The following is a 24963-nucleotide window of genomic DNA, read 5'->3' as shown; positions in this document are numbered from 1 at the left end:
GATTTTAGCAGATTTCCACACACGACTCCGCAGTGCTGATGACAAGGGAACTGCTCATGTTGCAAAGCCAAGGAACATGCTGAGCATATGCCACTGCAAAACCCTAAATTTGTTTTGCTAAGGCACAGCAGAAACAGACCCACCAGCTATGGAAACTGTCAAAGAAAGAACGGCTGCGAAGTATTTTGTTATGTTAAAAAGAAAACAAACTACGTACATTAGAATACTTACTTTGCATTTATAGAGCATCCTTCATCCAGGGATATCAAAGCACATATGACATGCTACATAAGGTAGCAAATATACACACTGCGAAGGACTGATTGCAGCATCACGATGTTAAATGAGCTCCCTGAGTTCATGCAGCAAGTCTGTAGCAGAGTTTGCAGTTGAAAATCTCCCGGCAACGCCCCACCTGCCATACCATACCCTTTCCTGGGCTGCCAGGCTTCCACACTGCCACGCTGTGCCTGCCCAGCTGGCACACACTCCTGCTGGCTTCTCCCGCCGAATTTCCCACGTGTGGAGACGCTGCTCACTGTGCCCTGTGCTCACACTGGTTAGCTTGTGTTTTGATTTCTTGCAATGAAGTCTTTTTGCCCACCCAGTCCTTGAAGTTGGTGGAGACTATAAATTACTTTTTTTCTGAAGAGCCGCCAAATTCCTAAAGCAATGAGCCCCAAGACGCTCACCCTGGGCAAAAAGCAAGGATGGGAGCTCTTCCTTCAGCTGCCTGGGTGCTGCCTTCCCAGAGCACAATCCAGCAGGACGTACGTGCCCAGCTCCACTCCTGCTTCCGTTGGGAAGTTTTCCATTTAGTCTCAGCAGGTCTGCAGGAACTGGTTCCCATCACACCAGCAATATAGCTTGGCAGGGATGGGCAATTTGGTTTGAGAAGCAAAACAAAATAAATACAACAGGCTCCAACCTGTGTTCTGTTGCCTGAAATAACCTGAAAGGGTTTGCTTTGGATCCGCATCAGCCAAAGGGACCTTCTACAGGAGTGCTCATGGAGTGGATGGAGCAGAGGCTGTCCAGTGCCTGTGGAACATCTCATGGGGAGAAAATCCTTACGCCTGCCAATGGCTTTCTCGAGCCACCATTCCCTCCTGGGGAAAAACTTGAACCAGAGGGATGCACAGATCCTTTCACCTGGGACATCACTTCTATCCCAAGAGATCCATCCAGAGGGCAGATGAAGAGCAGAAGGACACCCCTTGCCAAGGCTCACATTAGGCCAGGCTTGTGCATATAACAGGCTCTCAGGCATCACCCATTCCCATGGCATGGACCCAGCTCCTTGGATGAGAGACCCAAGACTGGGAGGGACAGGGTCACAGGCTGCCAGTGTCCCTGCCTTTGTGTCCAGCTGGCTGCTAACAGCATTTCTGACCTGGTGTGGGAGCAGCTGGGCTGGCACAGGCCCATGTGATGCTCAAAAATAAAGAAGGAGAAGGGGATTCTTAGATCAATCTGGCTTCTCAGGGAAAAAGCGTTAACTTGCTGGAAAACTAAAACCGCTCAGTCTGCACTTTGCTTTTGTACAAAAGGTCACTGTTTTATGCTAACTCCTCCTCCATCCAGCGCTGGGTTGCAGCATGCGCAAGCCTTGTAGCTGGTGAGCCTTGCAGGGCCAGGGCCAGACCCCCCACGTGCCAGCTGATGGCTCCTCACTGCCCTTACAGGCTCTGCACTGTAAGTTGCACCCAAATAAGGATAACAGTGCAGGCAATGACCCTGGAGAAATAATATTTCCCCTTTAAACCTTGCAGTATCTGTAACTGTTTTATTATTAATTACTTCTGCTGTACAACACAGCAGCTCTGCATCTTCCTATTTCCCCTCGCAACAGATCTGCTCTGCCCGTGATTATCCCAACAAGAATCACTAACACACAGGAGCCCCTTGTGGGGCTGGACTAGGTTTCATCCTCAGTTTCCACACTTGCCCCACTTCACTCTGACTTCTGCTCACATCTGGATGAGAGAAATCCCAAAGGAGTCTGAAACACCAGGCTGAGTTAAAATAAGGCTTCAGACAACATCACGAGGTCACAGATGCCATGGGAATGGTCTGGCCAGTGCACTGGACATGCCACCCAGCTGTGGGTGCTAGGTGCCATGGGATACTGGCCAGCTGGGCAAGCCCCATCCTGCCCCAGGGAGGTCCCACTCGGACAGGCACAGAACCTGGCACAGCAGATTCCCAAGATGTTATTCTCACCTTCAAAAGGAAAATGTCCAAACACCAAGTTTTGCTAACAAAAACGGATACACATTTTGGAAATTAACAGCTGCTTGATGCTAAAAGGGAGAAGAGGAGGAGGAAGAGGCATAAATTAGAAATAAACCAGGAGAAAGGAAAGAACATAATGTAAAAACAGGGTAGGAAAAAGCCTTTAAACTGGAGCCAACTTTGTTCAAAGGCACTGAGGAAAGTAATTACATTAGTTTACAAATGCCTTTGTGTTCTGTGATCTTCTTAGGTTTGGGGTATGTTTCCAGTTTAACTTTGACAGTTTACAAACCTACCCTGGCCCTGCTAAATAAAGGCAGGACTGTGGCTTGTCCTGGCGGTCCGAGGGTGACCAATGACAAAACCCACATGAGCATATCTGTGAGCAAAGCCTTACACCTCCCAGAAGGAAAAGTTTGCAAACATCCTGTAAATTCAAGCTATTGATGACAGATCTCTTTGATCAATTAAGTAAAGGAGTTGGAGAGGAAGTATAGTGTTTCTTACGCCACGAATTGCTGTTGGGAAGTAGCATTTGGTTGTACTTGCCCTGAGCACAACACCCCTTCCCAAAGCACCCACCAAACCGGGCTGTTTGGAATGACTGTACGGCTGGGATGGACTACAAAGGAGCACCGGGTGTCCTGGCGCGGGTGCCGACTTGCTCAGCCCTCACAGCTCCAGCACAGCCAGCTGGGCAATCCTGCCTGGCTCTCATGAAACCAAACAAACTGCAAAACCAACCGCAAGGCTTTTGCAAAGAGCCCTGTGAGGGCAGGACGTGCTGGCCTATGTGCAGTAGGGTGCCTGAACATGGATGTCCCCAAAAAGGGACCTTGGTGAGTCAGCCACCACTCAGGCACAGCACAGTAAAGCATCACACAAAGTGGAGTCTGTCCAAACTACAGGCACACCAGCATTCCCCAATGTCTGCCCCATGCCCAGGACAGCATCATTTCCCCTGGGAACATGCCAGGGTACCACAGCCCTAGCAGCCCATTCCATGACACCCAGGGATGTCCCATGGCAGCACAGGGAGCTGGTGGCACACTGATGCGTGTGAGCTCAGCTGTGGCCCCTTCGCCTGGCTCACTGCTGCATGCAAACTCCCATGGGATTTGGCTGCTGAGGGAGGAAGGCAGCCAGTGGCTCTGACAAGCCTGTGCTGGCCTGGGCGAGCAGGGCTGCTCCTGTGGCTTGCCTGCTCCTCCCCAGTGTCGGCTTCTGAACAGCACACGTCAGGCTTTAATGATCCTTTACAATGAGCACTTAAAATTGACAGAGAAACAAACCTGATGCTTTTGTATGTCTTTCATTCCTGCTGGCCTCTCTTGGAAAAGCAAGGGGGAAAAATCCCAAACAAACCACATGCAAATAACTTTCCCAGTATGTCTGTGAAATGTTGGAAGTGCTCGTACACGTCGACTCACACACAAGCTCCACAGATGTCAGCATGTGAGCCTGGAAAACGGGTTCAGTGTGCTTTGGCCTGAGTCTGGCATGTCCTCCTTTTCCAAGGACATTAGGATACAAAGCACTGATTTATTTTTTGAAGCAAAACAATCCTTACAGCAAGGTCAGATGCTCTGAAATGAAGAGTGGGAACTGCTGTTTGGGTCTGTCAAGCATGGAGATGCAGCCAGGCATGCACCCTGGAGGGATCCAGAGCACCCCCTGAGAGCCCAAAGCCCCAGCTGGGAGCAGACCTGCATCACCCCTAGATCTGTGAGTGCCCAAGTGCCAATACACAGCAGTGGGAGGCAAGATGCAATCCTTGGCGCCGGGCAGTCCGGCATCCCGCAACGCTGGGTTTGCTCTTGGAAACCCGCTCCTAAGTCAGAGGGACAAGGGCAGGGAACAAAGGAAAAATAATTTTTCTAAGTGCTATTTGTTCTGGCACGCTCTGCGGCTTTCCGCACGCTCCTCTCCCATGGCTAACGGCAGCTGAGGCATCTGAGCGCTGTGCTCCGCAGTCAAGAATGACATCCATTCCTGCCAAGCCTTTGGAGCAGCTCTCGGTCTGTAAGAGATCCTGCGGAAGCGCTGCTTCCTGCTGGCATCAAAGAGGAACATTTGAATGAAGGCCCTACATCCACATGTTTTAGACTTGTGAAAGTAGATGACATTATTTTTCTTTTTTAAAGCAGAAATTGAATTTGGATTAAAAAGAGCCAGATCAGCGCTTTCAACAGCATCCAGAGCGGTCTATGCTGCGAGGTCCATGCAGGACTCAGGGTCCCCTGGAGCACCAGGAATGATAATGATCATCTGCTGCATTGATCATCACTGATCATTCCCCTGGGTGCACTTAACATGCTCTTGGATTTCTAAGGCATGGGGTAGCACACTAGCCTAACACTGAAACACAGAAAAGCTGTAATTGCACACTAGAATAAACCTCCAGAAGTTTCTATTGGGTAGTCCAGAGTTCTTCAGTTTTGTTTTCCATTCCCTGCCTCTCACCTCTGCTGACCACCACATATCTGCTTCAAATTTCAGAATCAAGCAAACCATGTCAGATGAGTGGTTTGCTTTCCATGGCCCACCAAAAGTAGCTGATTCCCTCCCTGATAATAAGATTGTTCAAGGACTAAGTAATTTTAACAGCTTCCATTGGCTCACCATGATCAGGACAACACCCCAGGATACAGAAACGGAGCAAAAGTCCAGACATAGGGTTTTGCCATGGGCTTTTTTGCAGCAGGGGATGTGCTCACACTCCTCCATCCACTCTGTTCCAGGGCAGGGGGAACAGCTCCAGGACCTCCTACCTCACCCCAGCTGCCCCCAAATCATGCAGCACTGGCATCACATGCAGAAAAAGCATTCTGTGTGCAGGACTGGTGCTCCATCCAGCAGCTGGGAAGCATTCGGCACAGTCCGATGCCTGGAGGCTGGATTTAGACAGCTCCAGCCTTGAAATAAGAGCCGTTAACTGCATGGCTATTTAGATACTGAGAGAGTTCACTGGGAAGGTGATGGACTTACTGCTACCTCAAAGTGAAACTGGAGAGCTTTTCAAAATGTGCTGAAATGCAGCTTTTGGGTAAAATACTCCAGCGTGCACATGTGTAAGGGGGCAAAATGAGAGGCAGCTGCAGCTCCTGGGAGCAGGGTACACAAGTAATAGCTTCTCCTCAGCACCCTCAGCTTTCCATCCACCCTGCTCTGCTCTCAGGATCAGGGTCTACCAGGAAGGTAGAGCTCTTTGGGCATTTTGTCCATCCTCTACTAAGTAATAAATTAGCTTGTCTGCTCCCCATTACTATACAGGTTTGGGGCATGGGGTCACTTTGGTCTGTTTTACTCCTTGCCTCATGCAAGACTTCTTGAGGAGGAGAACAGTAAAACAGAACTCAGAGGGCTCAAGAAAGAACAAGATGGTACAACGACTGTGACACACAGGCACAAGTGAGACACACACCCCAGAGCAGGCTGGCCCAGATAGTGTACTTTCTACCTCACCAGAATGGTGAAAATCTTTATGTAAGGTGTAAAGGCATGTTCAGTGTAGGTTCATCTCCATTCTCCTTTGCTCACTTTGTGACCTGAACAGCAACTGATGAAATTTAGAGGTTTTATAACTCAAGCCCTTGCAACAGGTCTTGCAAAAGATCCAGAAGAGGGATTAATGTGTATGTTAGACCCTGAATAAGTTCCCTGTGACAGCTACAAGTTTCACACCACTGCAAAGCTCTTGAGGTCCAAGCTCTAACAGCTGCCTTAGAGAAAAATGGTCCCCTGAACCTTCATGCTGATAATTTTAGCTCAGATGAGATTTTCATAACTTTTTAAGGGACTCAACCAGAGCAACTGTGTTGACAACAAGGGGGAATTAAGTTCTTACGGCACATGTAAGGTTCTCAGATGTTGGCATGCCATACAAAAAGCTACACCGCAGCTGAAGTAGAGCCCCATCTCTTGTTTAATTGGAAATTTCTGCCCATAACCAGCTGCTCCTATTACTGAGACATAATAAAGATAGAAATCCTAGAAAATCTCTTGTATTCAGAAATTCAAGCTGGCATGTTATAACCCCTTTGGATTTCTCCAAACCACAGGCCCAAGGAATTCAAGGCTGCACATTCACATGTATTTACACATGCCTTGCCTAAAAATGTGAAAAACACATCACAGAAGGACCTATTTTCAAGCATCTGCCCTCAAACTTATGTCAGTGCAAGGAGGATCAGCTATCGGACTGCCAGCCCCAGCAGACAAACTGGCTCCCAAAGATGTCTTCCTCCGACTCTGCAGCCAGGCTCAGTCTGGGATTTTGCTTTGCTGAGGACACACTTCTAGAGGTGTTTGCCCATTTCAAGACTTTGACACTTATTTCTTTATCCAACCATTAAACTGCAGACAGAAAAAAAGAGCATTTCTCAAAGCCCATGTCCCCTGCTTCTGTAAGCCACCTCTGCCATTCCCATCTGCATCCCTATCTTCCAGAAGAGAAGTCCCTCTTCTGCTGTAAGGTCCAATCCAAGTGGGATTAGACCCCACAGAAGCCTCCTGGCCATCCTGTGTAGCTAATTGCAGCTACAAGAAACCCTGTTTCCTTATCCCATTGTAATTTATGGAGCTCAGTCCTGGGTTTTTCCTGTCACTCTCCTGGCTGGCAGGCTGTCGCTGAGCCTTACACCTCGGATGGTTTCAAACCTCTTCCAATTTCCTGCCTGAATGCATTTTGAGACAGTTCATGTCTACATTCTTGGGCTAAAGTTGGAGCTTGGATAACTTCTTTTCCCCCTCTAATGAACAGGGAGGGACTAAATTTGCTAAGTTGGACAAACTAAGCTCATGTAGGCTCCCCAATGAAATAACATTTCCAGTGTCCTACCAGTTTACACCCCTCTTTCTTGAGCAGACATGTCATACATTTTAGTTGGTTTACCAGAAAAAATTTCATCATACCTTAATTCAGGGGTGCTATCAATTTTTAAATTACTATCCTAATGCCTGTGTTATAACATATTTAGAAATAGATTGCATTTATGGCTTTTGAGTCAAGCCCTTTGTAGTCTTACACACTGATGAGCCATAATATAAGGGATAACGTCCAGCTCCACTCCTCATTACAATGTTTGGATCAGTATCTGTGCACACTGGACCAATGCTTTTTTTGTCTTTAGTACTGGGCTTTCAGTAACCAACATGATTTTCACTAGTGACAGGTACCACAGACCAGCTGATACCTGAGTTAGTGTCCAGGAATACAGTGAGACCTTATAGGTTTGAGTCGGTTTCCATCTAGATGACAATAATTTAAGCTTTGGATGAAGGGACTCTCCAAATACTGAAATGATGTGTGGACACTGCCAAAAAACAATGTCATGTTTGCAGGCCAGCTCCTCCCCACTGAAATCCTCTAAATTGCTGTGTTGAGTGAGACATGAGTGCTGTCTCCCAAGAACAGCAAGGTAGGAAGGCTGTCATCCAAGTAAAATAGGAAAATTGCATTAGTCTTTCAAGGGAACACTTACCTCCCCAGTTCATATACTGCATAGAGATTTTAATAAGGTAGAATATTGCAGAAGAAGTTGTTTCATTTCATCTGTTTCACATCCAAAAAAAAAAAAAATCATCAGCAAAACAGCAGGAGGAAGAGAAAAATTCCCTGCCTGTTATTTTCCCCCCAGCCTGACAGCAGTACCCTCAGTCAGAGTAGAGCCCACCAGCTGCTCCATGGCAGGCACCAGCCTTGCAGAGGCTCCACATCACGTGCACACACCTGACTCATTGACCAAAAAGGCACACATATGTCTGCAGACTTACACGGCCCCAGTGAATTGTTGCAGAGGTGTCTCCTACCCCCATGGGAAGTAAATGGCCCCTCCAGCACTGTGGGGCATCCACGGCCACAGGACAACCATTCTATGATTCCTTGAAATTCAGGATGCTGCTCTTCATCCAGGGACAACCCCCAGCCCTGCAGTGTGGCTCTTGCACAGCCCAGGGAAGTCACACAACGCTTTTGTCATCTTAGTGGCTCATCTAACACGTGAAAACTCATGAAAGGGCTAGCAGATGAGCTTTGCTGGATGGATTTCAGTGCCTGTCTCTGGCTCTGCTTATGGCTGCTCTTCATCTCCATAGTGATTATAGAGACAGGTTTGAAGTGGCAAATTTGCTGAAAGGCCCAGTGATGCAGACTGGGGAGTGTAATGAGAAAACGAGCATTTGGATCGAGGAGCACCGTGACCTCTGCAAGAAATAGATGCTGGAAGAACCTAAAAATACATTAACCTGGGTAATGCATGAGATGTCAGTAGCTACAGATAGAGCTAATGGACTTCTGTTTCTTCCTGGACAACCCAAACTCCCTGAAGCCACACTTAAAGAGCACCTGAGGGATCAAAGAAGCATACGGGTCTCCTGAAATATGTCACCACGATGCTGAAAGTGGGTTTCAATCACTGCTCATGCCATGATGTACTCATTAAAGACCATGGCTACCTGGTCAGGTGCCACCTGTCACTAAATACCTGTATTTCCACCCAAAGCTACAGGAACATGAGCCAGCTTGGGCTCCAGAAACTGCCAACATGCCTGGACAGAAAACAGCAATGACAGCAGGTGGCACCAACTTGGGTATGGTCCTCCAACGGGACGCCTCAAACCCAAGTGGTTCATGTTGCCACAGCATGAAGGACCAGCAGAGCTACTTCAGAACCATCTGCATTTCTCCACACCCCACATCTTGTACCTCCTATGAGGCAAAAAGAGAGCCTCTGACATAAGGAAGGTGACAGAAAACAAGGCTGCTGCCTGATTTGCATGGTTGGATGGCACCAAATGAAACACAAAGTGCTGTGGAGTTACAAGTGAGCACTGAGAGAGGCTTATAAAGACAAGGAAAAGAAAAAGAAACAAGCCACCAAACAACTAGATTCTCTAATCAGACAGATAATATTTATAGCCTACGGGTGGTACCAAAATATTTCAGGAAATTTCTAAGCCAGGAATAAAAGCACAGGAAAACACAGTAAAGGACAGCAACTATGGCAGTAAGAATGAAAGCTTTCCACCCTCTCCTAGCCTCCTTACACAGTTTAATATTATTGCCATATCATATCATACTGCAATTATCAAGGCTAAGCTAATTTTGCAATCTCCACTGCAAATTAAGTTCTGAGTTGAGCATATAAAAAACCAGCATAAAAATCAAAGGAATCATGTAAACTGGAAGGAGCAGAATCAATGCATGCTCCACACAGCACACTGAGGTCTATCCATCCCACTCAATCCTATACCAAGAGACTTGAGCTTTATTTAAGCTATTCCTTCCAGTAAGGCATAAACATCATGCTTGAAAAACCCAAACCACAAAGCTTTTGGCCCATTTTTCAGACTAATCTACCAGCTGACTGTCTGCCCTGGACTTATGACAGAGAAGAGCAGTCCAGGAGGGCAGAACACAAGCACTGAGTCCCTGGGAAACACTGGAGTCCCATTGCTTTTTTCCCAGTGAAACATTAGATACGTCTGTATCCTTTCCCTTGCACAGCCACAAGAAATCCCATCCTGGAGGTATTTTGTCTCCCCCCCCTCTCAATTACCAATTACATCCACATACGCAGAAAACCACAGGTCCTGCAAGGATCACATGTCTATTTTGTTCCATTTGTGCTTTCAGACCAGACCTGTCCCTGCAAGTCTCTCTAGGGCACCTGGAAACAGCCACATGCAACATGTGCTTGCACCCTAGAAGAAAAAGCAGGGAAACTATTTCCAAAGAACATGCAAACCCAATTATTTTCTGGTAACTGGGTGGTGTCATCATTACCTGCTCAGGCTTCAGGCCAGGGGGGACCCAGGCATACTCCTCCAAAGCACAGCCTGAGTCGTCGTCAGAAGTTGAATTCCTCTGGAAGTCAAACATGAGCTTCGTGACTGTCTTCTCCATCTCCAGAGGCATAACTGTTACAACGTGCTCTTCCTGGGAGCACTTACAGTGAAGGCAAATCTTCCTGTAAGGTGAGGAGAGACAAAAAGAGATGCCCCAGTGAGCAGTGCTTTAAACAAGAAAGTGATTCCTGCCAGTTGCTGGCCTGCAGAGACTAAACTCAACCCTTTCTTATGCTCAGGCATTTTCTAACACAGGATTTGTCTCTCTTACGAGGAGAAAATAAAAATCCGTATTTGCTGTAACAACACCTGGCAATCCATCTGAGTCAGACTGCCCAAAGTTTGGGGATATGCAATTACTTGTCCCTTTACTGCACCACAAAGAGTATTTCCAGGGGCCAGCACAGGCACAGGGCATGCACCTGCCTGGCGGGGGTTGACATGCCAGCCAGAATTGCAGAGTCATTACTGAATTTAGGACAACTGAGCACTTCGCTAAAATGGGAAATAGTGGATTGACTGGGAAGCTGCGAATGACAAGTCTCTTTAGCCCGCTGATAGCATAAATTTGCTTATTAAAGTAGCATAAAAATTGATTACAGTCTGAACACATAAAACTAAATTAAATTAAGGGAGGCTACAAAACCCACAGTCACACTACAATGGAATCTTAACCACCTGGCTCAGTGGCACACACTGCAGCTCAGCGGCACAGGAAGGAAAGCACAAGAACTGAAAGAACAGCCCACAGGTTGCAATTCGACAGGCATTAGCTTAATTTACTGCAAATATCAGTTTTCTTAACACTTCTTTAAAGGGGCTGTTCCTGCAGCTTGTGGTCTGTGACACATTTTCTTCACAGGCTTGAGCCTGAGCTTTTATCTGCAGGGCTGCAAGGACAGTATAGATTCATACAATGGTTTGGGTTGAAAGGAATCTTAATGATCATTCAGTTCCAACATCCCCTGCCATGGGCAGGGACACCTCCCACTAGACCAGGCTGCTCAGAGCTCCATCCAGCCTGGCCTTGAACACCTCAAGAGATGGGACACCTGCAAGTTCTCCAGGCAATCTGTGCCAGGGCCTCATCCCTCTCACAGTAAAGAATGCCTTCCTAATATCCAGTCTAAACCTACTCTGTTTCAGTTTAAATCCATTCCCCCTTGTCCTATCTCTATATACCCTTGTAAAAAGTCCCTCTCCAGCAATCCTGTAGGCTCCTTTGGGTACTGAAAGGCTGATAAGGTCACCACAGAGCCTTCTCTTCTTCAGGCTGAACAATCCCAATTGTCTCAGCCTTTCCTCACAGGACAGGTGCTCCATCCCTCTAATCATCACACCCCTTCACCACAGTAACAGTGAAGGACAAACCTGGCAGAAAACATCCCCCGACAAAGAGGTTAAAGGGAGTGCTGATAAATTGGCTTCTATTTCTGAAAACTCTTCCACAGGCTGGGTCAACAGTATCTATTTTAAAGCAACCACACAGGATTCTGAATTAATTTGCACTAATGAAGCACCACTGACTTCTGAGGAATGAGATAAGGTTTCACTTGGGTAGCAGAAGGGAGACATCACAGAAATAATAAGGTACCACACAAAAAGCAAGGGAAAATTTACAGTTGCCGTTGCAGGTTTCTCTGCTCTGTGGCAAAGCAAAGAAATTCAGAGGGAAGCAATAGTTAAACCTGGGGGCTGGAATTTTTAAACACCTTTCCTTCTCTTTCACTGCTGTGTACAAGCCAGCTAAGCATAGCAGTGCTCAGATCCAGCTTCAAGTCTAAATTTCCATTTGGCCATTACAGCACAAAAAATGCACTCTAGCAAAAATCAAGAGGCTCCGTTAAGTCAAGCCAGGGAGATTTGCCAGATTTTCCCATTTCCTGCCTTTCATCAGATCTAAACCACACAGCAACCCCCACACACCCCAGCGTCTGGTTTGCATCCAGTTGGGGAGTCTCGGCATCACCTCTGGCTGTTTCTTTAAAAAATAATCAAGGAACCATTTCATGTGAATACTTTAATTAATCAGCTACCATGGAAGGGTGTGGAAGGGGTACTCTGCCTCAGCAAAGTCACTGGTATCATTGCTGTTTCCATCTCATTTCACGGTACGATTAAAAGCAGCTCAATAGGCAACAAGATGTTAAGAATAATTCATAGAGCCCCAATTTGGCACTAGAGACAGCTATTCTAAGGGAGTTTAGGACTTAGCCAAATTTTAACTTTTGGGATATCGATCATGAGCTTTAAAGGGGAACAAACCCAACAGTCCACTGGGAGCATGAACATTACAATGGGGAAAGAGCCAGCCCACAGGCTGCTTCCTCCTTCCCACTCTAGACACACCCCCTTCAGGAGATGGGAGATGGCAGGAGAGCATCAGAGGTCTTGGCTTTTAATAAATTAAATAAATCAGGACCTGTAATAACAGTGTCAAAGAGTGAATAGGTGAGATGCATGATCAGACAGACCCCAGAGATCACTCCCACCATTCCCCCCCCTGCCCCCAGCTCACACCACATACAGCCAGGAGCTTGAGGACTGGGTCAGGAAGCTGGTTTACCCCCCCCTTCCTCCTGCCCCATTCCAGGCAAGTGAGTACTGTCGGTGAGTGGCTTCCCTGGTCAGAAAAGCAAAGGATGAAAACAACACAGGTAGTCTATCTACTCAGCAGTGACGTCCCCAAGCCAGGACAACTTTTCACCATTAAAACTTGATGATATCCAGGCATGGGGTTTCTGCCACCTCCCCAGGCAAACTGTACAAAATTCGAGATCTTGCCTGTGAGACATTCAGCTTTTTCCTCCTCATTAAAAGCAGATGATTAACAGCGTCAATTACAATTTTCTTTACATTAGGATATGTTGTTTCATGGGAACAATACCCAGTGTCCTAGGAGTGTCTTTCTATGATCAGGTTTCCATGACTTCTTCACATAGGTCTCACTTACTCAACTTTATTTTATCATCTTCCAGCTCACTATAATTAAAAATAATTCCCCATAGTAAAAATTTAATATCAAAATGTACATTTCAAATGTGAGATGAAATCGAAAAACCCATTTTCCCCTGCTGCATTCAGAGCAGAGCAGCACAAAGCGAGACAATGACTGTGTCAGCGCTCACCTGTGCCTGCAGTGACCGCAGTGACAATGTGGGTGCCCCTGCCACAGCAGAGAGCTGGTGGGTGTTGGAGAGGAGCAGGGCCATGGCTGGCAGCCTGCCTGGCTGCTCCTGCCAGCAGCAGCTCGTTAGTCACTATTGTGGGAAGCGCGGCACAGCCTGGAGATGATCAGCACATCGGTGTGTCACACACCTTAGCATGGACAAGGAGCTACAGCCCAGGTGGGGTGGCACCTCCTCCAAAGGGAAACCCATTAGCTTGGCTCTGGCCAAGCCTCATCAGCACCAAGGCCTCAGCAACAACAACCTCTGCTGCCTGTGCAGCCTCGCACAACTTAAGAAGAGCGCAGGCAGCTGTTTCTTTTTAAGCAAGAATAAATTAACACCAATCACTGTCTGGAAATTCCATCTTCATTCATGAGCCTTTCCATTTTGCTCTCACCCCAGGTCTGCAAGTTTGTCTCAGGGAAGAACCTGCCCTGGTGACTCAGAGATATCACCAGCACTGGGGAGGAAACAAGGATGCCAGGATGGCTGACAGCATGACTGGCTTTGAGCACGGAGGGTGAATAAAGGAGCTTTTAAGCAGCTGTAGCTTGTGGACAGGGAGGAAAGGCAAGTGGGAGCCAGCCGGCAGCCAGGCTGCTGTGGGAGGCACGGGCTGGGGGGCATCAGCAGGGCTGCTTGGCACGGAGCTGTGCACAGAGCTGCCCTGTAGCAGGGCCAGGACAGCAGGAAGCAGATGGGGAGAAAAAGAACATTTCCTGGTGTCAGATTTAGCTGGAAAAGAGCTTGCCTTGAATTTACTTCACATGGTACAAAGCAGCAATGTCTCAAAAACAGACCGAAAAATTTCTTCTCCTCAAGGCCAGCAAAGTTACAAGATGGATGTGCTTTATTTTGCATTGGCTGCTTTTACATGGTGCTCCTGGCACAGTGGGCAAGTTGTCTCCTCAGAGGAGACTTTAAGCCCATTCCCAGTCACATCCCTACCCACACACTGGTGCAGGAGGAAGGTGCAAATAGATCCACCACCCCATGCCAGCCCTTTTCTCTCTACGGATGAAAACAGGCACACAATGGGAATCTGAAGCAAAGAGGACCCAACACACCAAGCAGAGAACCTGGCTTCTAAGTCCCTCTTGCTTGGGATGCAGAAGTAAGTACACTCCCAGCCTCAGTCCACCTACAAAGATCTTGACACAAAACCAATTGACCTGCAAGGTCTCCGGGATGAGGCAGTCCCTTGTTGTACATCCCTGTTAGCAAAGCACAGCCTCTGCTATCTCTGCAGGCTCCCACAGCCCCTTCATCTCAGCAATGGCACCAACAATAATCTAAACCACGCTGAAAACACTAGTGCTGTGCAAGAGGCTCTGGAGAGAGCTGCAAACATGACCCCAGCTTTCTGAAGAGACGTGAGGTCTCCCTGCTGTGAAAAACCAGCACCAAGGCAAAGGGGGTCCTTGCCAAAGGTGTGTAGCTTCAGCAAAGGAGCCAGGTAAGCTGGCCTCTCCCAGCATCCCTGCATGTGTCAGGCTTTGGGGTGCACAGGCAGGATGGGACTCCCTAGGATGTTGACAGCAGCATACCCCTGCCTGCAGGAAAAGCTCCTGGCCACAGGGCTCTTCTCTTCCCGTTTAGTGGGTGGGCATGCAGAACATAACACAGCAAACAGCACCAAAGCAAAGCGTGCCCAGGCTGGGATCTGCAGATATTCTGAGGAAAGGCAGAGACCAACACCTCCCAGCAACAGTAGGAATGAAAGCAGAGTTTAAAATTGTGGCAGAAATGTTAAAATTCCTCTCAGACAAAGAAGGAACTCGGTAAACAGCCCTTATCACCCACCAGTGGGTGCTTATCTCTGCTTCTCACTTGTTTCTTCTGGGATGGAGATAAATGGGCTGTATCAGGGAGCACCTCCATCTCCAGACAAAGCGAGAAGCAGGAATGCCATGGCCTTGCAGGGCCATGTGATGCTTCTGCTGTGCTCCCTAATACAGGATTTGCATGCATTTGTGCACACATTAACATGCAAGATTTGGAATCCCTCAAAAAGCAATTGGCTGCTCTGCTCGGATGGGGTGTATAAATGCAGACGGACAATTCCCTTCTCATTTGGCTTAAGACATACACAGCAGCCTGATCTCTTCCCACCATCATGCCATCATTCTGACTGCAATAAGGCTTTTGAGTCAGCCATCAGTCAGTAAATCACAAAATCCCAAGACTTCTTGAGAAAGAGAGAGGCTCAGGATTTGGGGCAGCTCATATGACCTCTGAGTCTCTTAACAAGGGTGTCTTAATATCCCTGCCTGTTATCTCCTCCCCTCATTTGAGAGTTAATGAGGCATCTTCCCATCCCAAGTGAGCTCCAGCTATACAGACCCGTTTCTCCAGACCTCACAGACAGGGCAAACATTTACCTAAATGGAAAAATTAACACAGTCCTTCACTGCCATAGGGAGAGTCCAGCAGCTCTTCTCCAGCACAGGGAAACTGATGCATGGAGCAACCACAGGCAGCACCCAGCTGTGGCTTCCCCACAGACTTCCTAAACATCAGACAAGCCCCAAGCTTTTGTGCTCAAAACAGTTCAGGCTGAAGTTCTGCCTCTTTCTCCATCTTCTCTAACACTGTATTTTGAACTAAACGGTCCCAGCAGCCCCCAACCAGCTGCTGCCCATGGCCTCAGGTCCCATGGATTTCAGTGACAAGAGGGCATCTCTCCAGACAAAACATTTCTGCAACTTCCCAGCTCTTCCAGTCACTGCAGCTGAAAAAAACCCCAACCTATCAGTGGGAATGAATTGCAAAGACTGTGTTACCTGGGTTGAAAAGGAAGCTTAGCAAAAGCTTTTACCTGCCCACTGTGGTGCAGGAGGAGGTGAAGTAGACACGAGTACCTACAACATTGGGAACTAAAAGTCTGAAGACGAGGCCCTTGGTGCCCTGCAAGGACAGTCAAGGGATGCTAACACTCACTTGACACAACCTGTTGTGGGAACAGCTGGCTTGAAGATCAACATCAGGTGGTAGCAACAGAGCTGGCAGAACAGTAATGCCAGGAAACCAAGGAGGAGAGAAATAATCCAGCAACCAAACTGGTTGCATCCTACAGATACAAGTCCCCCAGATCCCAAAGGCCATGGGAAGAGCACTTTTAGCCACCCAGCTCCATAAAGGTCTGCAGGAGGTGGGGAAACACTGAGAGGACGGAGGAGTTGCAAATCAGACTCTTCTCCATCTTCCCCATCCATCTTCTCTTGTCTCCCCACTCAGTTTGCTCAAGGCAAGTCAACTTCACAGTGTTGTTTTATGTGTAGTTCCCCCTTGACCCCTGCAGTGCCCGCAGCAGCAGCTGTGAAGGTATCCAGGATGGCATTGAAGCTTTTATGACGAAGCCCATTTCCACTCCTGGAAAAATTCTCCTCTCTAGCTGATTTGTCCAGGCTGGAGACTAATTTTATTTTAAAAACTCATCCTTTACCAATGCAAAAGCTATTCTTGCTTAATTAAAAAAAGGAAGAATAAAAAAAGAACTATCTCCAGTACTGCCAGTTGCAGCCAAATATGAGCAAGAGCTGCCTTTGAGGATTTTCCATTTGCTCTGTTTCCATCACAAATCAGGACCATCCCATTCAAAAGCAGGTAGAACATCTCCCCGTGGGTTCCCACTTGCCCTGTCCCCATATCACTGCTTCACTGAGGCATGGCCTGAGGCAGCCTCCAGGCTGCTCCCAATCCTGCTGTCTGTGGTCTTAGGCACCACATGGCAGACAACAACCGTCAGCACACCAGAAGCAGACCAAGAAATTAGGACAAAACACAACACAATGCACAAACCCCCCAAATTCCTCATCTGATCTGTCTGGTGCCCCCTTAGGCAAACAAGGAATCACAGAACCACAGATCAAAGCTGTGGCCAGACCTTGCAGCAACATCCCTGGATGAGAATGAAAGCACGACCAGCCTTTCAACCTGTGGCTAAACCACAGTGGGGGATCTAGGGTGCACCACAGGCCATTTTGGGGGTGCACCCCAGTGCTCTGCAATGAACACAGGTCCCTGCTTGGGCTCCAGTTTCTTCTCGTGAGCTGGGTAAGAGCTGCAGGGTGTTGAAACACCCTCTTGACCTGAACCACACTGCCAGGCTGCTCCCATGAGCCACAACCCCTGACATGAACTGTGAAAATTCTGATACATAAAGATGAGTTAGCTAAATTAAAGGATATTAATAACTCAGCAGGTCTCAGAAGAACTCTCAACTTGGATCTCTCAGGATATTTTGCAGAAGATTCAATAATTTTTTTCATAAAAAGAGGTTAGACAGAAGGGGGCAAAGTGCTACACCTATGTGAGCTGCAGATCAAGCAAAGGGGAGAGAGATAAGAGGCAAAAGAAGCTGCAGTGAGCCCCAGCCTGTTTCCCACCCATGCTACCAGGAGAAAAGGAATCCAACAGGCTGCTCCCTCACATCCAAGATGACGGAGGCAGCCTGCCAGCTCTCAGGCTTACCGCTACTCTCAGCATATTTATATTAGGGTTGGTTTTTTTCCCCTTAAAGGTCCAGCTCTTAGCATACAGAAACAATAACAACCACATATTTTTTCCCTGGTCATGGAGAAAAAATGCAAACCACTAGTTTACAAGTTGAAGAGAACAGGCTCAGCAGCAGCAGTAACAACCCTGAAGCTGGTGGGCAAACAATGCTGAAGCCAAGCTCATGATTATAAAAGGCAGAAGAAGGTACAGGATGGGCAGATGCAGGGACTGTGGACACCCGAGAGGGTTTGGTGTCCCCCATGGCAGGACAGCTCCAACCCCAAGGATCCCAGAGACCCATGGGGCCCCTGGCTGATGGGGTTGGGGCAGGGGAGGTAGTGGAGGAGTAGGCACAGCAGGCCCCTGACAAACTCTCCCTCTGGGCTCCCCATTCAAGAGCCAATGTGAGTCTGTGTGACAAAGTGCTGCCTACCCTGAGGGTTATCTTGTCAGATTTTAGTGATAGCATTGCGTAGCTTTTCAGCCTAACAAGATGCAGAGCTGTATAGAAGGAGGTTCTTTCTGCTTTGTTCTTAACTGAATGATGAAAATTCCAAGCCTGGGGTTCTAGAACCCTGGATCCAAACCCAGCTCTCCACTGAGAAACCTGTCGCTGTTCAGCATGCAGATCTTCACTGTTTTCTCAAGTTTGAATAACCCTGGGCTCTCCACAGGCAGTATTTATCTTCCTGCCCGTCTCTTTCCCCCATCCCATTCCAGGCTTGCAACCTATCACTCCAGACTAGCTAAGCTAAGTGAGTTCCCAGAGACCTGCCCCAGGGCTGTACATGCTATTTTAAGGGCCTTCACCAGTTTGTATTTGCAGCATGACAAGCAGAAACCACGGGAACCAGTAAACATGCTTCAATCCAAGCATATCCAGGCCATACATCCTGAAGGAAAAAACCTGGCTGATAGGCAAAGTGCTCAGAAGCAAGATGAGCTAGGCTGAAAACTGTCACTATTTCAAATGTTAAGGCTCAGACAGTGTACCATGAAGCAGGCAATACTGACCTGCCTGTGAAAGCAAACACTGCCAGCCTGATCTGTGCCTGTGCTGGCTGAGCCAGAGCCATGCTGCCAACAGCAAACACACAAGGCTGGGTCATTCTGTTAAACCGAGTCTGGCTGGCAGAAAACACACAACGGGAGAAGATTAAAATATGAAGCAAAACATAATCTTGTTAGCTGCAGACAGTTTTACTTCACAAATCTTTATCACAGGCTCAAGCTGGCACCCTTATAAACACAATGCAGTGATGCGAGACATGTAAGTGCTCCCACAGCAGGCGAAATAATCGCCGAATGAAAATAAGTCAGATAAGTTACAAGATAAGAGAGCTAAAACTGAAAGGATGACACTGCATCTGGTGCAAATAATTATTTTGGCATTATTCTGTCCAGCACTAATCCTCAACTGCTCGAAAAGATTCAATCACTGTTGAGCACCGCCAAGGAATCATGACTAGAAAACAAAGAGCAACCGGATTAAAATCTTTCCATGGTCACAGGTCACGTCTGTGCCACATCTGCTTAAAATGTTCCTTCAAGGGACGAGAAAAAAAAGGAAATTGGACTTGAAAAGATTGCACTGAAAAACAGAACCCCCAGGTTGCAGTTCTAGGTTGGTTTACAGTTTGGCATTCTGGCAAGAACAACAAGGACTTAGAAAGATTACTTTAAAACTTTCTATTCTCAGGAAGGGAAAACCACCAAAATAAACATCCGAACGGCAATGTCCTCATTCACAGCCCCAGCCTGCATGCAGAAAATGTGCTTCTAGGGGCTGCATTTACCAGAGCAATACAATTAACACCAAGAGATGAGGATTTTTTAACTCCTACTAGAGTCAGCTGAGCCTTCCTGATTATTTTTAAAATGAAAAGTCCATTACAATAGCATCAGCATTTCTCCCTGATATCCTGCAGCTGCAGAAATGCAATTTAAGAATTAACCTTTTACATCCATAAACACAGAGAACAGCAAAGGCTGGAAAAACAGCACAGCCCCTCACAGCTCACCACCACCAGCACACTGAGCAAAGTTATTACGCAGCTCCGTGCATCCATGGAATGCTCCTTATTCCTCCTCCTCCTCCCTTCTACCTTCTATCTCTCCCAAAAATCCACGACAAATTTGAAGTCGCTAGCCAAAGGAAGTTCCTTACCTGTTCCCACTGGCAATGACAGCGCGGGAGGGAAGAATCTCTCGTGCTGCCCAGCTGTCCTAGCTGTGATCGGTGCCTCTGGGCTGGAGGGCTGCTCGCAGGACCAGCCGGAGCACCGCAGTGCCATAAAGCATCCCTCACTCCCGGCTCTGCCCAGCGCCAGCGGAGCCGCCGCTCGGGGCTTTGTCGGAGCCTCTCAGAGCAGGCACGCACTGACCGCGGAGTGTTCCCAAAGGAAACCTGCCCCGGAAAAACGTGCCATTCCTGCCCCGCGTCTGAAGCTTTTCCCGTCAATTGCCTCGCTGTGAAATCCGGCTCCAGAGGGTGCCTCCCTCTCTGCTCCCAGTCCGAATGAATCCAGCAGCTTCCCCCTCCAGCCTGCCTTTCACTAACTGACCCTTGAAGGTGGCAAGAGGATGTCCAATTTGCTCGCCGAGCGCAAGGCATTAACGAGGAGCGATGCAGCCCGTAGAGAATAATTGGCGGCGCGGGAGCGGCGCGGGGCTCTGCTGTTGCATTGCTCTCCTCTCCTGCATGTTAATGAACAATGATGTCAGCAAGCCAAAGTCACCGCATACCACCCGGACCGGCGCCGCGGCCCGGCCACCCGCCCCTTTATTTACATGGAAATCAGCCCACTCTCCGAAATCAATAAATCCTGTAGGCGGCTTAGGCAACGGACAGGGGAAAAAAATCCTCCTCGCTCACTTGCGTGTTTCAAAGAGTTGGCTCCATACCAGCAGCCCAGACTGAATGGTGTGAAGACACTGATTATCCTTCCCCCCTTATTTGATGCTGACTGAACCTCAACTTGCTGTCAAACTTCAGGCACCGCTTCTTAGGTACGTGGGCTAATTAACGCAATGATCCGATGCCTCCGAGCAACGTATCGTTTTTCTCCTGGCTTTCAATGCCCTCTTAATTATCTTCTACAGTCGTTTGCTGTGATTCCCTACTGGTTTTCAGATGCAGCATGTTTGTGACCAGCAGGGCTAAACATTCTGGGAAATACAAGCTATTAGCGTGGCATTTTGCTACATATTTTAATACATTTTCTCTCACGCGGCCGCGACAGATGAACGATTCACACCCTTTTATGTGTGTCTCAGGTGAGTACTGCGAGCCCCAGGAATGCAGCACCTCAACAGGGATACTAAGCATCTTTCCCCCGTGTTTCCTTCCCCTTGGAAAAGAAAATGCAGAGAAGGAGCTACGCTGCCAAATCTCTTTTGCTGTTCTTTCAGTCCGTTGTTTGGGAATTCGGTGGTCACAAATGAATAATTCGAGTCAGCTGGAGTACAGCGTACTTCTCAGTTTTTAGCACTTGCAAAAAGTGAGTGAAATTCAAAAAACCAGTTTCTGTGGACTCAAAAAAACCCCACAGAAAGCAAATAAAACTTTCCCAACACACAGTGCTTCTTGTTGAGGAATGCACCTGGTCCAGGCAGCTGGGCTCACAAACTGCAGATTGAGATGGAGACTGAAATGCACTTTAAACTCTGGGTGGGACCCCGAGACAAGAGGCCGTGAGCTCCCAACCTTTGGGATAACAAAGGACATGAAGATGGGGGATGCCAGCCAGGTAAACGGATACTGAGAGACACTGCAGGAGCTGGGAATTGCCGACCTTTTGGGTAACAAAGGAGTTAAAGACCAGTGATGCCAGTAAGGTGGATGGACAGGAAGAGGAGAGCAGGAGCCGAAGACAACTAGAGGTGAAGAGCGAGACTTGAGCCTGGGTAGACTGTGAGAGGATAAAAGCCCAGGAGTTCCTTTCTTGGAGGGTTCTTCTCGGAGGCACCAGCTCGGGCTGTGTCTGTGTTGCTGCTCTGGAAATAAATGGCTTTATGGAACAGGACAGCTAAGACTCTGCTATGGGAAACCTGGGGCCGAACTGGTGAGGAAATGTTGTCTGGCTGTGAGTGGGGTGTGCGGGGAAGCCAAGTGGGGCTCCCGTTGGCTCACTGGAGCCGCTGCTGTGAAGGGACTTTAGTCCCAGAAGTCAAAGTCTCTGGCCTTGGGAGTGTGACTCCCAGAGAGTCTTGTGAATAGTCAGACTGGGAAGTTTCCTTAACGTTCTGTTGCATGCTCCTGAATTTCGAGGCCTGACTCCAGATTTCACAGCCCTTGATTCTGGCAATATTAACTATGTTTACAGAACACAGGAGGATGCAGAAACTACAGCTGTGAGTCTTTCTGCAGCCTAAAATGACTTGAATTATTATTACTAAGGCTCATAAATTAGGTTTAATTACATGGAATTACACTCAAAATCTCAAGGGTGAGATCTTCAGCTGGGACAAACCAGCCCAGCTCCCACCCAGAGCCTCCCCAAGTTACTTGGCCAAGTGGGACAAACCAAGAATGTGCAGAGATCTGAACTCTCTTATTTTTTTCATTTAAATTAAGTCTGAGCAGCAAGTTCAAGAGCTGAGCACTGACTCTTAGTGCATCCATCCAGCCAGATCAGACCTTCCTTTCATAGAGCAGGGGCTTCTGCTGGAGATGGCTGAAGTGCTGAGGATGGTCTCCTTCAACTCGTCCAACTACAAAGAACTTGTAGGAAAAATCTTCCCTGATCCTTCAGCTTCCTAAACTGGCCCATTTTGCCTCTTCCAGCCTGAATCAGTGCTGCAGGCAGGCTGTCAAGCTTGCCTCTCTATGGTTAATGTGCCATGGCCCCAAGATAATTTACTTTTCCTCTTGAACTCAGAACATGTTAATTACAACACAAAGGGAACGAGATGAAACTGAATTGGGCAAAAGCAAATAAAGAAGCCTGCTTATAAAATGATAATGTTGAGCAGAAATGCTGTAGAGCAGAAATTATGCATGTTCCCTGGAAACATATCCCTAAAAGAGTGCAGCAGTGACTTGGGGCTACAAATGGCACAAGGAACACATCCTGCTCCATAGGGCACATCTTGCAGGCAATAATTTTCACCCAACACATGAGTAAAAATGTCTGACTTTACCTGCATTAACTTTCAAGGAGGAAAAGCCCTTTAGCTGCAAACACTTTGGAGCAAAGTCTCTATTCGTGCTTCAAGTGCTGTAGGAGCAGGACTGTCAGCCGGCCTTGCCCTCAGGGGAAAGGTTGACATGGCACGAGTGTCCAACCCCACACTTCTTGTACAACACTCTCTGTGCAACCATCTACAGCAGCTTTGATCACCCTGCACCAGCCTGACATGATCCCACCCCAGGGCATGTGGCGGTGTCATCCCCACACAACCAAACATCCTCAAGCTGAGTTCTGCTTGGCTTTCTTGGCCAACTGATCATCTGCACAAAGGGATCACACCAGGAACCGCAAACTGTTCAGTCTAAGTTCATCCACAAAGAAGAATGGGTGTGAGAATCATGGACTGAAGTAAAAGATTAGTAAAACACCAATGTCTGTAACACTTCAGCTGCAGGGCTAGCTGCGAGCAGAGGAGCTTTGTGTCTCCAAGCAGCGTCTCTGATCATCATCGCTCCTGACAGACTTCTTGTTCCAATACCTGCAAATCTAAATATCTACAAAATCCAACGAACAGCGTCTTCTGAGACAAGAAATCAGATTAGAAGCTGTGTAATGTTTGGACACACAACTGTCTCAGGGAAATGGAAATGAGCCTTCCTGCTTTGAAAGCTGCCAGTTTGCTGACAATTGCTCCATATTATTGTTACCTACTGCAAGGCTTGTGAAAAGGTCATGCATTGGAATAACTCCAGAAGGCACACAAGATTTGTTGACGGATTGTGCACATTATGCAGGTGAAATGGGTGTTTCATTAGGCAGCAAGGAGAATACTGAGCTGGTGGAGCACATTATCAAAGGTTAGGTGAAGGACTTGCATCATTACAAGGATGGATGCTGACAATTGCCAGCAATGAAGAAAACGACCAGAAGTAAAAAGCTACTAAAATAAAGATCAAGAGCAGGAAGCCCCTGCTTCTACGCAGGGGTGTAAGATGGACAGCTCTGCTTGTAAATGTAGTACCATCTTTCTTCCCTTTGTTGCTAGTTTTAATGATAAATACCCAAATGCAGTCAACTTTAAACTTTCTGCCATTCGCACAAACTCATACCTGCGGCTAATTTAACAAATCATTGGAAGAGCCCATTTTTCATAAATGCTGTGTTTTATCACCTTGATGTATTGATTGTCTGTCAGTCAATAGAGTTCCACAATGTTGACTCTGCTGATGGCAATGAGCTGCACAGCAGAGCCACATGCAGCAACAGCAGACTGGTGCCCTCAAGGTCACCGGGCTACTACCCTGATGAATGTCAGATCAAATTGCCTTTCTGAATTATTTAATGAGCATCCTCTGCTGCAGCATGACAGGGCACTGCACAGCACTGCTACCTTGGGATGTCACAAGAGGCTTCAGACTCTGCCACCCCAAAATGCTGCCCACAGGGACGCAGACCATCCCTTGTACTGCACACACCACCAGCTTGTTCTGCACCAGGGGGGTTGCAGGTCCCCTTCACCACCACCAAGCCCATCCTGGCTCATAGCCACAGGCATAATAATAGATGACTTTCCCATTGCTCTTTCTGACCACAGAAATACAGAACTGGATACTACAGTGGTATTTTTCCGCTCCGGTCCCACGCTCACCCTGTAATTTGCAGAGCAATCTCCACTGACAGAGCCAGTGCTCCCACCCCAGCGCCAGCACAGGAAGAGCCCAGTGTGGTCCCTGGGCACAAGGCAGTAGAACATAAGCAGTACACATAAGCAGTAGAACAACAGGCTGGAGAGGGCACAGTTTTACAAACACTGGATGGGAAAGGCAAGATGACTGCAAAAAGTTGTTAGTGACAGGGAAGGGAAATGACCCTGTGTGGCAGGGTACAGCCCAACTCTGCCCAGCCAAATGCCTGTCTCTTCAAGAGTCACACAAGGATGTGTCCAAGGCATGGGGAAGGCTCCTTGAAGAATGTGAATCATGAAACAGAGGTCAGGACTTGAAATAAGGATGAGGTTTATTTTTTCTTTTTTGTTTTTAAGCAAGGCAGCAAATGCTTCCCCACGGCTCTCAATGCTA

At 47.7% G+C, this 24963-nt stretch overlaps 1 protein-coding gene across 4 annotated transcripts in view; it reads right to left on the bottom strand.

Annotated features, from left to right (window-relative positions):
- PRICKLE2 (prickle planar cell polarity protein 2) overlaps positions 1-24963 on the bottom strand; it is a 109211-nt gene that overhangs the window by 22194 nt on the left and 62054 nt on the right. For 2 of the 4 annotated variants that reach the window (XM_032120639.1, XM_032120641.1), the window contains one exon: positions 10022-10205. The exons of 1 other annotated variant lie outside the window; for it this stretch is intronic. In XM_032120639.1, the coding sequence (XP_031976530.1) occupies positions 10022-10205 (184 nt within the window). Of the gene's footprint in view, positions 1-10021; positions 10206-19920; positions 20451-24963 lie in introns of those variants that run through there. One more of the 4 variants, XM_032120640.1, reaches the window with a different exon arrangement.

Source organism: Corvus moneduloides, chromosome 11 (assembly GCF_009650955.1).
Source record: "Corvus moneduloides isolate bCorMon1 chromosome 11, bCorMon1.pri, whole genome shotgun sequence".
NCBI lineage: Eukaryota > Metazoa > Chordata > Aves > Passeriformes > Corvidae > Corvus > Corvus moneduloides.
Note: the sequence above shows the minus strand (reverse complement) of the source record. Positions and strands in the feature narration are given on the sequence as shown.